The sequence below is a fragment of the Pararge aegeria genome, chromosome Z (assembly GCF_905163445.1).
Source record: "Pararge aegeria chromosome Z, ilParAegt1.1, whole genome shotgun sequence".
Taxonomy (NCBI): domain Eukaryota; kingdom Metazoa; phylum Arthropoda; class Insecta; order Lepidoptera; family Nymphalidae; genus Pararge; species Pararge aegeria.
This window is the reverse complement of record NC_053208.1, coordinates 14848063-14862822: the sequence shown is the minus strand read 5'-3', so window position 1 is coordinate 14862822 and position 14760 is coordinate 14848063. Positions and strand designations below refer to the sequence as shown.

General features: G+C 34.2%; 1 protein-coding gene across 4 annotated transcripts in view; it reads left to right on the top strand.

Annotated features, from left to right (window-relative positions):
- LOC120636352 (MAGUK p55 subfamily member 7) overlaps positions 1 to 13513 on the top strand; it is a 37915-nt gene extending 24402 nt beyond the window's left edge. For all 4 annotated transcript variants that reach the window (XM_039907800.1, XM_039907798.1, XM_039907797.1 and 1 more), the window contains 3 exons: positions 8992 to 9162; positions 10606 to 10778; positions 10919 to 13513. In XM_039907800.1, coding sequence (XP_039763734.1) covers positions 8992 to 9162; positions 10606 to 10778; positions 10919 to 11095 — 521 coding nt within the window. In that variant the 3' untranslated portion in view covers positions 11096 to 13513. The remainder of the gene's footprint in view (positions 1 to 8991; positions 9163 to 10605; positions 10779 to 10918) is intronic.
- Positions 13514 to 14760: the final 1247 nt, after the last annotated feature.

Genomic DNA, 14760 nt, shown 5'->3' with positions numbered 1-14760 from the left:
AATATATTTAGAGATTTTCAAAAAACTGCAATATAAATATTTTTAACAACTGTTGAATTTTTATTCACTTTGCTATTCACAGTTGATCCGTTTGAAAATATTGGAAATAAATAACCCTAATTAATTTAGATATTTGCCACTAGCTGGCGTATAATTCAAGAAGTATGACATATACTTACGACCAATCCAAATTATTATTTTTAAATAGCGGAAACTACACAGACGTTTGACGTAAGCGTTATTTCCGTCAGAAAAATCTGAGTTTCTTCCTAGTCGCGCCTAAAGAAGTTTTACTTCAGAAACAGAATTGAGAATCTAGATAAAAGAGAATACTACTTTTTGTTACTTAAATATGAATTGAGAAAAGTTGGAGGCATTATCAAGCTAAACAACTTTTCTCTAAAAATCCGAATCATATATCTCATAGTTAAGGCAGCCTACTAAAGAAACGTTTTCGTTCGACCGTTTCTTCTCCGACTTACTTTGTAAATCTGACTACCACGAAAAGTTCTTTACTGTTTTCCGGTTAATAGGTATATAGCCTATAGCACTCACAAATAACGTGGCTGTATATAGCTGAAAGAATATTCGAAATCTGTTCAGTGGATCCAGAGATTTCCACTGACCAACTCACAAACTCACAAACTTTCCGCCTTTATAATATTAGTGTATAGATAACTATTATAGCATGCCATAAGTAAATGAAATATTAGCTAGCACTTCCCAATGATTCTCGATGATGATCTGCAACTTTACTCACACTTACACGGTTCTCGGATTTTATTATTTGATTTAAAAAAAATTAACCTCCGTAATAAAATAATTCACATAATCGAGTTTAAGCGCTCTTGCAAACCGTTTAAAGACGCGCTGCGACACGACGCGCGGCCTCTTAACAATGCGATTTCATTCTCCCTGTTTCAGATGTCGCTTTTCTATTAGGTACGAATAATCGACACCCCTAACTAATAATAGTCAAAATCTCTATGTCAATGCGTAACGTGCGCCTACGCTTTTATGTATCCTTATATAATAATATACTCTAACCAGCCAAAATTAAGGTTGAATTTGCTTTGTACGTTCTTACAAAGTCTTAGGGTTCTGTAACAAAATAATGAAATATACTCCTTTGGTTCGTCCGTCTGGCTTATTCCATTATTACTTCATTTATTTTATACTATAAAATAAAAATATATTGTAGCTTTATAGTGGGGCTAACTAGTTTGGCAAAAAACAAAAACAAAAAGTACACAAAGTTTGGACAAAATTACACACATATTATAACCTCTATAGTAGAAAAATAATTATTTAAATCGGTTATAATTTGTCGGAGTTATGGTGTAAAGCCGTCAAACACTTTCATCTCCTCTCCCAAAGGAACCGAGCTTAATGTCGGGATAAAAAGTATCCTATAATACTTCTAACACTTCCAAGAATATGTGTACAAAGTTTCATGAGGATCGGTTAAGTAGTTTTTGCTAAAAAGCGTAACAAACAAACTTACATTGAGATTTATAATATTAGTAGGGATTTCCTGCGAAGGTAGAGAACCCTTGATATGGTAGTCTTAATCAGCCTTCGTAATTTTCTTTGCGCATGTCTTTATCGTAGGATGTGTGCTATGATTGTAGGTGGCAGAATTGCGTCATTACAGTTATTGATTTTATAGCTACAATAGGTACATGAAATCTCCATGGAGATTGTTAAGGACGAAGGACATACATACCTATACATTGTTAACTTGATCATTTTCATATGTAAGAAAATAAGTATATTCGACCTCCCTGGCACAGCAGTTCTCTTGATAAGTAGGAGATCGGAATTTATAATTTCTGAACCTTCTCAGTTCAGAGGCTTAGTCCGCGGCTAGGAACCACCGTACCGACAAGGGCATGCCAAAAAGCAGTTGAGCGCTGCAGTTCCATAAGGCAGAGATTTTATCTAATTTAAATTGTATCAATAATGTAAAAAGATTGTTTAATGCCTAGTAATGAAGATTGAAAATTATCTTTTAATTTTTAAATTACTTCTGGGATTCCTGGGTCCAAGGGCTATGCACGCCACTGCTTCTCTGTGAAAATTAATAAATACAGTTTTAGCGGTGATTGCGATTGCAGTTGTTCTGGTATCCAAAAAGTGGAAAAGCTAAATACTTGGGTATACTTTTAGATCAGCGACTGTCATGGCATAATCATATTTATTTAGTTAACGTGCCTTTCGACCATGTATTTTAAGTGTTATCGTTTCTCCACTAATAATCTTTATAAGCTTTGTGACCTATTAACTGTCAGAAAATTGTATATCTTAAACTCTATTTTGAAAATGCATAATACAAAAGGTTTGATACTAGACTGAGTGGGAATCGAAGAATATGCAATGTTGTACTCAGACATAGAACAGCTTTTGCTCGTCGAAAATACATCACGCAAGCCACTCTTTACGATAAAATTAACAAAAATTTACTATGTACCATAAAACGTTTTTGAATGTAACAAATCTTTGACAGCCTGGCTGTAGACACTTAACCTTTGAAACCCTTTTAACTGGGGCGCTTCTTCAGTTTATTTCTATTTAAAATATAATCGATATGCGCGCACTTAATAAAATGTGCACAGTTTAGCCGCAGTTTTATCCACCCTCCGAGCGGTGGAAATAACATCCAAATAATATGTATTGGTAAACTTCTCCTTTGCCCTGCCGCCATGCTTTGGTAGGTGAACAAGTAGATTTTTCAGTGGATATAATCAGGTGTTAAGTTGTTTGTCTCCCGCCCAGGCTAGCCGTGCAAAGCCTAAATCCGGTTTCTTCTAGGTGGAATCTGCCTTTTAACAAAATTCAACATTTCAAAATGTATTATTCATATAGACCTTATCACTGGCACTTATGAAGCGTTCATATATTTAACATGTTAGTGATTGTTCGCTGCATTCGTTAACTTAAAACTAAAGCTAGGAGGGTTTCAAACGCGCCCTGGTCTAAGAAGACCCACAGACAAACTTAGCCAGATTTTTTTTCTTTGTTATCACCATCTCACGGTCGAGTTAAAGTTAAGCTATGTAAGTTAGAGCAATTCATCCCCAAGCTTATTTATCATACACTAGCGTACCCAGCCCGCTTCGCCGGGCTAGATTTTGCTTTATTTTATTTAAACAATAAACTTTAAACTTAAGTCTCAGCAAGAGAAAACCTGTGTTATCTAGTTTAAAGTATAGTTACTTGGAATAATTTCCAAGGCCGTTAATGTGTTAGTGAGGACTCTGCTCAATAAAAAAAGTTTGTACAGCCAATTTCTTAGCTGATATTGTAAAAAAATATAATGGCGAAACAGCTATCTGTCGTTTATAATAATTTGATAGGTGAGACCTGTCTTTGTACAAATTATTTATTTACATTTTTATAAACACAAGCTCAAAACTCAAACTCCCAAATTTTCTGCCAAGTATCCTATCAAAGGAGCTGAGTAGGCATGTCTCTACTCTTCTACTGCGAGTATTTAGTTTCAAAATCAGCAGCATAAAAGATAAATGGTTCATATTATTCCAAATCAGTTTAAGAATGAGGCGTTCTTCTATCATAGCAATCTCTTCCTATTTCTGCACTTCTGGTATAACGATTCGCAAAAACTTATAAAAATAGAATTTCTGCGTTTGTTCAAGGGACCCTTGCTAAAATAAAAAAGCTGTAGCTAACAGGGATTATTGTATCCGCAAGCCAAAGAGGGCTGCTTTCAAGCCAGCCAGCAGACATTTTTATAAACACAAGCTCAAAACTCAAACTCCCAAATTTTCTGCCAATTATCCTATCAAAGGAGCTGAGTAGGCATGTCTCTACTCTTCTACTGCGAGTATTTAGTTTCAATATCAGCAGCATAAAAGATAAATTGTTCATATTATTCTAAATCAGTTTAAGAATGAGGCGTTCTTCTATCAGAGCAATCTCTTCCTATTTCTGCAAAACGTACAAAACTCCCGTACCATAAGGGTTATTTTCTTGGTGTGGCATATTTTAACAATATGAAAATGTATACATAAGAATACATTTAAAGAATCTAAGAAGTTGTAAAGTTTTATTAATGTAGTGTTGTTAAAATTGTCTCTTTTTCCAAAAAGTAATATTAAATTAAAAGTTTAATTGAAGAAACAATAGTCTTTAAGTCAGATTTAGGTAAACAGGTGTCCAATACAGTGTGTCCATGTAGATGTGAATTAAGAAATAAGCCCTTATTACATTCAATCTCATCGCTATGCATATACGTTTTTGTGGATTTTGATTTACTTGGTTTGGGTGAATAAACTGTTAGGATGATTTAGTTTTAAGATATTGAATCCATCGCACACATTCCTCGATTTTATGTGATCCGCACATTCTACTAAACTATTGATTTATTACACTTATTTATGTTTTAATGAAACGATTTGATTTGGGCAATAAATACAAATTAATAATTAAAACAAAATAATTTAAAGAGAACGTTTGAACAGCTGTTAATCGCAGGGTTGCCGCACCAAAAACCTGAACCACCAACCTGTGGTAGACGTTCCAAAAGTGCTTGTAAGGTAGTCCTTCAGCTTAGAACTCGGATAAATATTTTTGAGCCTGCTCTTGAAGTGAAGGTCGATAGGTTTTTTTCTGGCTAGTTTTAAAAATATCATTATTTCAGGCTGTAATCCTATTTTTACTAGTACAGACTATCGCTGAAAAAGTAGCTTTCTAAATGAGAAAGAATTTCTCGAATCGGTTAAGTAGTTTTTGAGTTAATTCATCAGTAGTTAGTTTGTAAAGTTGTACCTATACAAACATATAAAAATAAAATCTTTCATATTAATAAATATCAGTACTATAGACTAGCTCGAGACTTAGTTCGCGATTTTCTGATTTACCGTGAGATAACGAAGTGAATTTACTACTTAGCCCGTCTCGCGAAAGCAAGCTACATGCAAATTCGAAATTTCTTCATGGTTAGTTCCAATAGCTTTCTATAAGTAAGCTTATCAGACAAAAAGACACTTGAGCTTTCGTAACACATTCAAGACGAATTTCATAAAGGAAGTTTATAACAAAATTTTCCTAAAGACCCGTGTTGCATAAATGATTCCTGTATTGTGTAGATATGTGACCTTTTCCATTCCAGAAGCTTCCGTCGTGGCTTAAATCAATATATAAAAGCCATATAATTTCTACTTAAATACTACCATGTACGTCCGGGTCTCGTATACTGCGCATGTCTCGGGTATCTAGGGCTAGCCAATCTGGCATGTTGTTAGGTCTTAGGGTAAGCTTGCGTCTGTTGCATTTATTGATTTTGTGGCCTGCGTGCCTGGACTGTTACAATTTTTATGAACAGTATGTTATATTATGCCACGCTAGGCTCTTCAATTTATAATTGTTACAACACTTATTAATAATCATCATTATCATCATATCAACCCTCCTCCCACAATGAGATAGGGTTAAGGCCGTAGTCCACCACGCTGGCCCAGTGCGGCTTGGTGGACTCCACATACCTATAAGAACAAGGCATGCAGGTTTCCCCACGATGTTTTCGTTCACCGTTGAAGCAAGTAATATTTTAATTACTGAAAGATCAAATTGAATTGTTCTGTTTCTCAGATTTAAAGATGTTCTGAAAACACATGTGAATAGTTGCAAAATCGCTCCCTCAAGTTGGGAAAACTTAACTCAGAGAAGAACAGACTGGAGACGTTTTGTGCATAAATTTGAAATCAGATGAGGAGTGAACTCGATTTTAAACACTAACCATCTTAAATAAAAACCACACTCCAACAAAGTGTTATTTGATTGTGTCCTATGACCTATCTCTCTGATACTGCTTACCGTTGTATCGACGTCTTTTAACTTCTTTTAAATAAATTAAAAAAAAATTTGAAATTAGAATTATACAACGTTAACTTTCTGAGCCATCTTCTTCATAATTATTATTCCATTGCTGTTCTGAATGGTCCCGAGTTCTGAAGATTCTTGGCCGTAATCGTGGCACATCTATACATACAGACATCCGGACATCAGCGATTTTATTTCATTTTCAAAATAATGTTTTAAACATTTCGAATGTGCTTCTTAAAGCGTAAAGTACTGACTTCGTTAAGATTGATTCGTCACTTTCTTATCCAAATGTAGACTTTGCCAATGACAACCTGGACTGATCTGATAATGACTGCTTTTCCCAGTCATGATGGAATCACTAAATCATTCATTGGCGGAGTTATCTGGGATATCACAGATGTATAATGGGAACAGGACTAAACCTAATATGTACGTTCCTAGTTCTGAATATCCATCTGCTTTCCGCAATGATAACGATATGAAGTAATAAAGTAAAGTACCAGGTCAAGTCATTATCACCTGGACAGTTCTGAACAGGGAGTGTTGCACACTGATCGAAACTACTTGTAAAAGTAAGGAATGAGGAAAAAATGTTACTAGAATCTAGAATATGGGACTTATCTTCGATACAGTTGACAACAATATAGACGAATTACATTGAGTAATATGACCACTTTGAAGGTGTTGACAAAGTGTCATGTTGGTCCCTACCTTGACGTCCACCTTAACCTCCCATAATAATACCGAGGACAAGATCCAAGCTAGTGAAGTACCGCATAACATTTTTTTTAAATAGTTGTACAGCTCTGTATGGCACACCTCATTCTGGGAAGTAATACAACAATGCTTATTTTTGACGCCAAGCAGCAATGTTGCAATGCTATGCTCTGATCTGAAGAGCGTAGTTTCCAGTGTAATTACACATGAGGCATGAAGTGTAATAACATAAAATATGAGGCATAATAACCGCGCCTTAGGTTGATGGACAAAGCCTAAAGACTGTAAAAGCTGTTGTAGTGCCAAAGGATGGGTTGGTTGAATGAAAGAATCCATATTTTGAAACGAACTCATAATAATAATATTGGGCTATATAAAAAGGCATTTAGGTATTCTAGTGCTAATTTAAAACTACTTTAGCTTTGCCCGGGATGCGTAAATTGCGCATGCTTGTGACCTAGGGAGTCTAGAGAGTGGGTGGTTGGGTGGATTGCGTCTGCTGCATTATTGATTTTATAGCATCAACCCGGAGGTCGGGATTTTTGCCACACCCAGCGACTTTATTTATGCTAGGTACCTATAAACTAAACCGACTTTGCAAAAGTGAAAAGGCATCTCGCAAATCGTCCCCTAACATCTTTTGCACCAAGTAAACCCAAATTACGTTCCATCAGACGTGATTGTTATCAGACCGATTACCCAGTACATAAGTCTGCCTGTTTGTGAAAGTCCTGTCTATAACGGCTCATCCGTTACAAATATTTTACCGATCAAACACACATATAAATATTACAAATGCGAAAGTAAGGATGGGTTTCAATCACGAATGAAACTTAGCATAGAGATAGATTATGGTCTAGCATACCATATAGGCTACTATGTATATACCATGCCGGGAAATTTACGGTTCCCGTGGGATACGTTCGTTTTTTGTTTTTTACAGAGCACGTGATTGACATGTTGTTTTGAGTGGTAGTTCGGGGTTCAGATAATAATATAGTCAAGCACATCAAAGTTTCCACGCTAATGAAATCCTAAATAATAAAATGCTGTTATTTTGAAACAAAAGAGAAACACTTCAGTTGTATTTATTTTTAAATAGACGCGAAGGACTTTCGAACACACACACCCCTTATTGGACGGACTTTTATTTATTCACTTCGAAAAATACTCTCTTATTTATTCAAACGAATACTCTCTCAAATTTTAGATTTTTACATGCAACCGATGCTCTTCCAGTCACTAAAAGGAATTCCCTCTTATGGTTATTGCTTGATTATTAAAAAAAATAAAGTTTGTAGAAGACATTTTGTGCCCACATAACGGGTCAGGACACGATTACCTGAAAAAATAAGATATCTCATCTCAAACGAGCACTGTTTTTTAAAAATCTTATATGTATATAAAAATTTAGTTTGGTCCGAAACAAAAGAGCAAAATATTTCTTCCCAGTGCACTAGTTTAAATGGTTTTTTATTTGTGAAATTTTGAACGCTGTCTTATAAATGAGTTCGATTCTTAGCAGGGGTTTTATAATTTCTGAATTTTCTCTGGTCTCGTCTGGTGGGAGGCTTTAGATATGGCTAAGTCCCACCCTACCCGCGAAGTCATGCTGCCAAGCGATTTAGCATTCCGGTAGGATACAGAGTAGATACCAACCGTAGCACTAGTACGGGATCATACCACTAAAAGTTAGCCCACTAACATCTTAGATTACTCTCCATCTGTTTCTATCGAGTCAAGGGTCAAACATGTAGTGGATTAAAAACAAGCTATATCATTTGTACCCCTATATCATTTGGTTAAAATTGCTAAGTGATGGGACAAAAGTTAAAAACCATGAAGCAAACGTTAAAAAGCATAAGCTAGCTATTGTTCAACTTCCAGAATCACTCTCAACATTTGTTTTCAAATTCGATAGCATTAATGGTTATTTTTCAGTGTTGCAACAAGGCCATAAGGGTAGCTTTTACTGTTTTGGTAATGGAACTCTAAATCTAAAATGTTTACTATTCATGGTTCTTTGTGTTTCGTCAAAACTAAATTTTGAAAGTGATTTGAAAGCAACGCATAAGTCATTAGGTTTGGCATCATGCCATCTCTATACTTATTCATATTAAATGGGGATCTTGACATTGGGAGTGACTGGTTCTGGAAAATCGATAGAAGATACACAAAAAGATAGGGTGGGGTACCTATCCACCCTGCCTTATTGTGTATTGGGGTGGCTCTACCTTGTATCAGGTCAGACAAAATCTATACTACAACGCATGCGCCAGAAAGCTACTGCGAGTTTTCCGATTTCCCAGGGCTCACTTCTAGTTCCGTTCTCTTTTTGTTCGGTTGTGTATTCTTATTTACCTTTGTCTCCTTTGTTTGAACTCTTAATGCGTTTTGGTGTAATAATTTTGGAAAATTTTCACAAATCAGATACTTCGCGCGCACAAAAGACCAGTGAGCAAAATGGAAAGGAATATGTGTTTGTTACGCGTGAGAAAATGGAGCAGGATATCTCTGATGGGAAGTTCATAGAGCACGGAGAGTATAAGGGCAACCTCTATGGAACTTCGGCAGAGTGTGTAGAGACTATAGTTAATTCAGGTGAGTTAATTTATTTAATCGGTATTTTGTATTTTTGTTTGAGGTTATTAGTAAAAAGTATAATTTAAAATTGCTATATTGTTTGCATTAAGTTATTTTTATTAAAATTGCTGAATTATCTGTCATTTGTTTGCTGTCGGTTTTTCTTTAATATTTATCTTCTAAAGTAAAATTTATTTATATCCGTGTAAAGGTATTCTTGTTTCAATTTTTTATATTTTCGCATATGTACAAATGCTGTGGCGACCAGCATAGCGACAATAATTCTAAAACCTTACCTAGCTTTTTGTATGTCTCTATATTTTTATTGATCCGTTACTGACGCGCGCGTTAATATTAATCGCAAAAACTGCTCTTGCTCATTTTAAAGCTTGTTTCTGCACGGTTCCTTTGTTCGAAAGTGCCAGAACATGCACACCAGAATACAAAATGGCGGCCGGGTGACCATTTTTATATTTTCGCATTAATATACAAATGCCATGGCGATCAGCATAGCGACAATAGTCCTAAAACAATACCTATCATTTTAATTGGCATTATATTAGTTATCGAAAGTGCCAGAACACGCAAAACAGAATACAAAATGGCGGCCAGGGTCGCCATTTTGTTATATTCGTTCATATTGATTGCAAATAAGTATACACTACACATGCGCATTTCAAAGCGTTTTTATGCACATGCGCATTAGATTCCTTTGTTCGAAATTGCCTGAACATGCAAATATTAATACAAAATGGCGGCCCAGACCGTCCTTTTTATGTTTTCGCACAAATATACAATTGCCATGGCGATCGGCATAGCGAAAATTATTATAAAACAATGAATAAATCTTTAAATTGGCCTTATAATTGAATGTCATAATTTTTTATTAAACCTTTAATATTGGTTACACATACTTATACACTAAACACGCGCATTAGATTTCTTTGTTCGAAAGTGCCAGAACATGAAAAACTGAAACGGGTTGCAATTTCTTAATATTTGTTAATAATGATTGCAAGTAGGTGTATGTACACTGCACATGCTCATTGAGAGTGTTTATGCAGATGTGCTTTAGATTCCTTTGTTCGAAAGAGCCAGAACATGCAAAACAGAATACAAAATGGCGCTGGGCCATAATTTTATATTTTTCAATATTGATATCGCAATTTGTATTTTTGCAGTGTGCATATGCGCATCGCACATGCGCATTTGATTTTTTTTTCGAAAGGAAAAACAGAAAACCGGTCTGGTCCGCCATTTTGTTATGTGGTTTGCATGTTGCTTTGTTAGTGTCTACTAACAAATTACTTTATTTAATGTCATCATGCTTTCTATAATTTAGTGTCAAGTATTGGAACGGTTCGAGGTAATTGGTATCGATCCGGAACCTATGTTATTGTTGAACATAACCCAATAAAATAGCCGTGTATATATATATTAACAATAAACAATACATTTTAGGGCGTGTTTGTGTACTGAGCCCACACTGGCAGGCGCTTAAGATGCTGCGTACTCCTCGGCTACGCCCCTACATCGTATTTATAAAACCACCAACTTTAGAAAAGCTCATCAAGACTAGGACTGCTGCTAACGCTCGCTCGACTTTTGATAAGGAATGTTCACGAGCGTTTACGGTTAGTATTGTGTTTGAATCCTTACATTCTGTTTTCTTTTTACCAAGTAGGTTATACTTATCACTTATACTGTTTAATTTTCACATTTATAATGAGCCGCGTTGTGGAACTATTCAATTAAAGATAGTTGTTTGTTACAGGAGGAAGAGTTTACGGATATTATAAGATCTTCAAATCGCATAAATTTTCTATACGGCTACATGTTTGACGAAGAGATAGTTAACGAAGATTTGGCAGCCGCTCTTACACAGCTGCTGAAGATGGCGTGGAGAGTCCAGTCTGAACCTCTTTGGGTACCGGCGGCGTGGGTTCAGTGAGTCGTATCTGATTAGTTAAATTATATTTTATTGTGTTATAGTCTAGGGTAACCATTTAGTTGCGTTATATATTTTTGCGTTATCTGTAAAGTTTCGTTGTTACATTAGAATAAGTTAACTTTTAAATTACTCTCATATCGCTGGCGAAATGGGATAGTTTTGATGTTTGTTGTCGCGTAGGTTTATATTTATTTTTTATTATTTCGTTTTGATGTTGTAAATATGTATAAAGTCGCCACTATGCCTTTGTATTTTAACAAGAATGTGTGTCCTCACAGGTAAGTGTAAAGATTTAAGTTTTTTTTTTTCACCTTATTCAAAATGATGTACCCCGTTCTTTAGTTCTGATATTTGATACTTTAAATAAATTATAATAGTAAAATGAACTGGCATATATCCCCTGACATAGAACAAAAGGCGCAATATGTGGTTTGTAAGTATTTGAGTAGTTGATTAAATACTATCCCATTACGGAAGCTTAGTTGTAACTAGGTAGACTACGACTTGCTTCATAAGCATATTGAACAATGCTGTACCAAAACATGAAAATCGTTATCAAGCTCAATTTAAAATTTTTTTTTAAATTTTATCGAGTTTTTAGAAGTGAAACCAAACTTTCCTATTGTACTTATACCGGCTGAGGTTTTGAGATACTTATCATGGCAGCTACTTTAACCGATAAAGCTAGATAGATTTGTTATAAAATATCAGAGATTATAAAAATATCTTACTGTATTCAGAAATGAAGAAAATTAAACATTTTGTTCAAAACTATAACCTTGTACACAAACCTTATTCGCAGAACACGAACATGCTTACTTTTGTCTAAAGATGCCATTATTCAAACGCTCATCCTGTATATGTCAATGCATTGTATTTTGTTAATTGTTAATGACAACGTTTTATATGAATTAAATTAAAGTTATTCAATATTATTGATTACCTTTAAGTTAATCTCATTATCTTGAGAATTACTGACTTTATTCCATACATATATAAGTTATATTTTTAGGACAGAATCGTTGGAAAAGTGAGATAATTTGTAACTTATAAACTTAGAACTACTCCTATTTATTGGTTTTTATTTATCTGCAAGATATGATACATGATGGAGCATACTACGTTTCCTCATAATAAATAGGTAACTATACCCCCTGCAATAACAAAGATGGTGGTGAAATTAACTTAAACTCTTGTTTGTATTAAGAGACGACAGACTTATCAACCACAAAAATTAAATTTTTACTTTAGAAGCAATTGTTAGTTTATTATTCGGATGTTTGCCTTACAAGAAATAAAAAAAAAATCATGTCACCATTTATTCTTCGCAATTAATTACTTCAAAGGGTACTAAAATAAAATTTCTACGGACACACATTTTGTAAAGAGCGGATGAAGAGAAGAAAATCCTTATAGAAGAGGTTATGAACGCTTCGCGCCGTTTTGCTGTTTTACGTCATATGCCCGTAATATCTGAACTGTTTTCTTTGAAATGATTATCAGTCTGGTTGGCCCCGAAAATCTAATGCGATAGTTTTATGAACCGAAAAACTTTTTTATTTTTTATTTTTATTAGGTAAATATCATCCATTGCAATCCCACTTGATGCTAAGTTATAATGCGGCCTAAGGTGGAACACGCTCTCCTTGAAAATTCGAAGTAACCAATTAACAAATTACAGGAAAAAAATAAACAAAAAAAATTAACAAAAATACAGGAATCGGAGAAAACTCAAATCTGAATGGTATTTTAGATCTCCTCGGTGTCGTATTAGAAAGGAGGAAGCGAATTGGTTACATTACATAAAACGGAAGTCGGTAAGGGAGGCCGGCTACTTATTCTGCGACCAGATAATTTTACGTTAAAGTTTTTTTTTTAAATAATTTTATAACAAGATAGTTAAAAGCGCGCGGCCAAACAGTTCTTTTCCTCGTACGTATGCAATGTTATCCAAATTTCGAGGAATTTATTATGTTTTAAGGAGTTGAAACGAAACTGAGTCAATCCATGAATGATGTTTTTTTTTTATATTTATAATGATTAGTACACATTATTGAATTCGGCTAATTTTTCCATTTTCCTTTATTTTTTTAAATTAGAGTTTGAATTCAAAAATTTATTTTTATTACGGTTTATTTTTTCTGTTTTTTAGAGGTCACGAAAAATTTGTTTTCATATTAAGACAAGGTTATGTTATGTTCCGTATTATTTGTCTAGTTAAGGTCTAGTTACATAAGAAAAAAGGCAACAATCGATCCACTCTTTATGATAATTAGATTTAAAATAAATCCGTCACTATGTAAATATAGCGTGGCGAGGTAAAGTTTAAATAAGGTCTAATTAATAACAATAGTAATAAATACCTCCTTCCTTCAATTCTTTACATAGCCTGGAGATTTTCCACCATCATTCTCCTCAGCCTATTAACTTCCCACTGTTGGCACAGGACTTTTTAGAAATAGGAATGCAGAGCTAACACCCTCCACTCTGCTCCAGTGCTTGTTGCCAGGCTTTAATTTTTCACGTTTGTCATGTAATTTCCGGTACCCCGACAAACGTGCTCTCCAAAGAACGGGATTGAACAACACATGTTTCCTAATTCCGGACTGCTCCTGAAAATTTCTACATAAATAAGCGTAAGACCTAACAACAGTTTTTTAGCTTGAACCTGGAATCAAATACAGCTATGATTTGTTTTCCAGTACTGGACCAACGAGACAGTTGAAAATTACCTAAAATTCAGCGTTATATGGCTAAATACGGTTAAATTTCTCAGTAACCCGATACGATACTCCACTATTATAGCGCGTCCTGTGCTTATAAAGAATGAAATAAAACTTCAAAATTAGCTTAATAACATTTAGACTAAACGCTTGTTTTTTTTTTTCTATATTTGTTGAATAAGAAATGTTTCTAATTTTTTGAGTAAGTAGTTTAAAATCGTATTTTTAGTATAGGAATATTTCTATTTGCCTTCATTCCAATGTGTAATGTCAAATAAAACGTGCACGGCGGAATCGAGTAGTTGTGAATATTAATTAAGTGTATTTAAGCAATAAAAAAATAAAAAAATGGTTAATATGAAATCAGATATCGTATTATTTTATAAGATATTAAAGTAATTACTAGTCAATACTTAACAAATGTAAATATTAGTTATGTGTTAGGATAATTAAACACTTCCGCATTTTTTTATTGCTACGGTATTTAAATTAATATAGAAACTATTCATTTTGTATTTGTCCACTTAGTTTTACTTTCGGTTCTAGGCACAACAGACATTTAGATTAGTGTAGTCCAATATAAAACAGTATAACTTATTTAAATACGTTTTTGTTGATTTTAAAATTTCTCGATTTGTATTCTTCACTACACTGTTCATTAGATATATTATTCAATGACCCAATTTTTTATTTTACCAAGGATCGCAATTAAACTCATTTGGGTTTAAGCGATAGTTCCAAAAGAAGCAAAATTATGATTTCAAATACTTCAACTTCTTTATTTATATTGAGGCGATAGCCTCAGATGTTTTCTTTCTAATGTAAGCTGTTCCGTTTTTTTATTTATATGACAAACACTCATAAAAGTTGCCTTAATTATGATAAGATCGAAAGGTACCGATAGATATTAAAAATCATAACAAACTATTACTAATAAAGTTT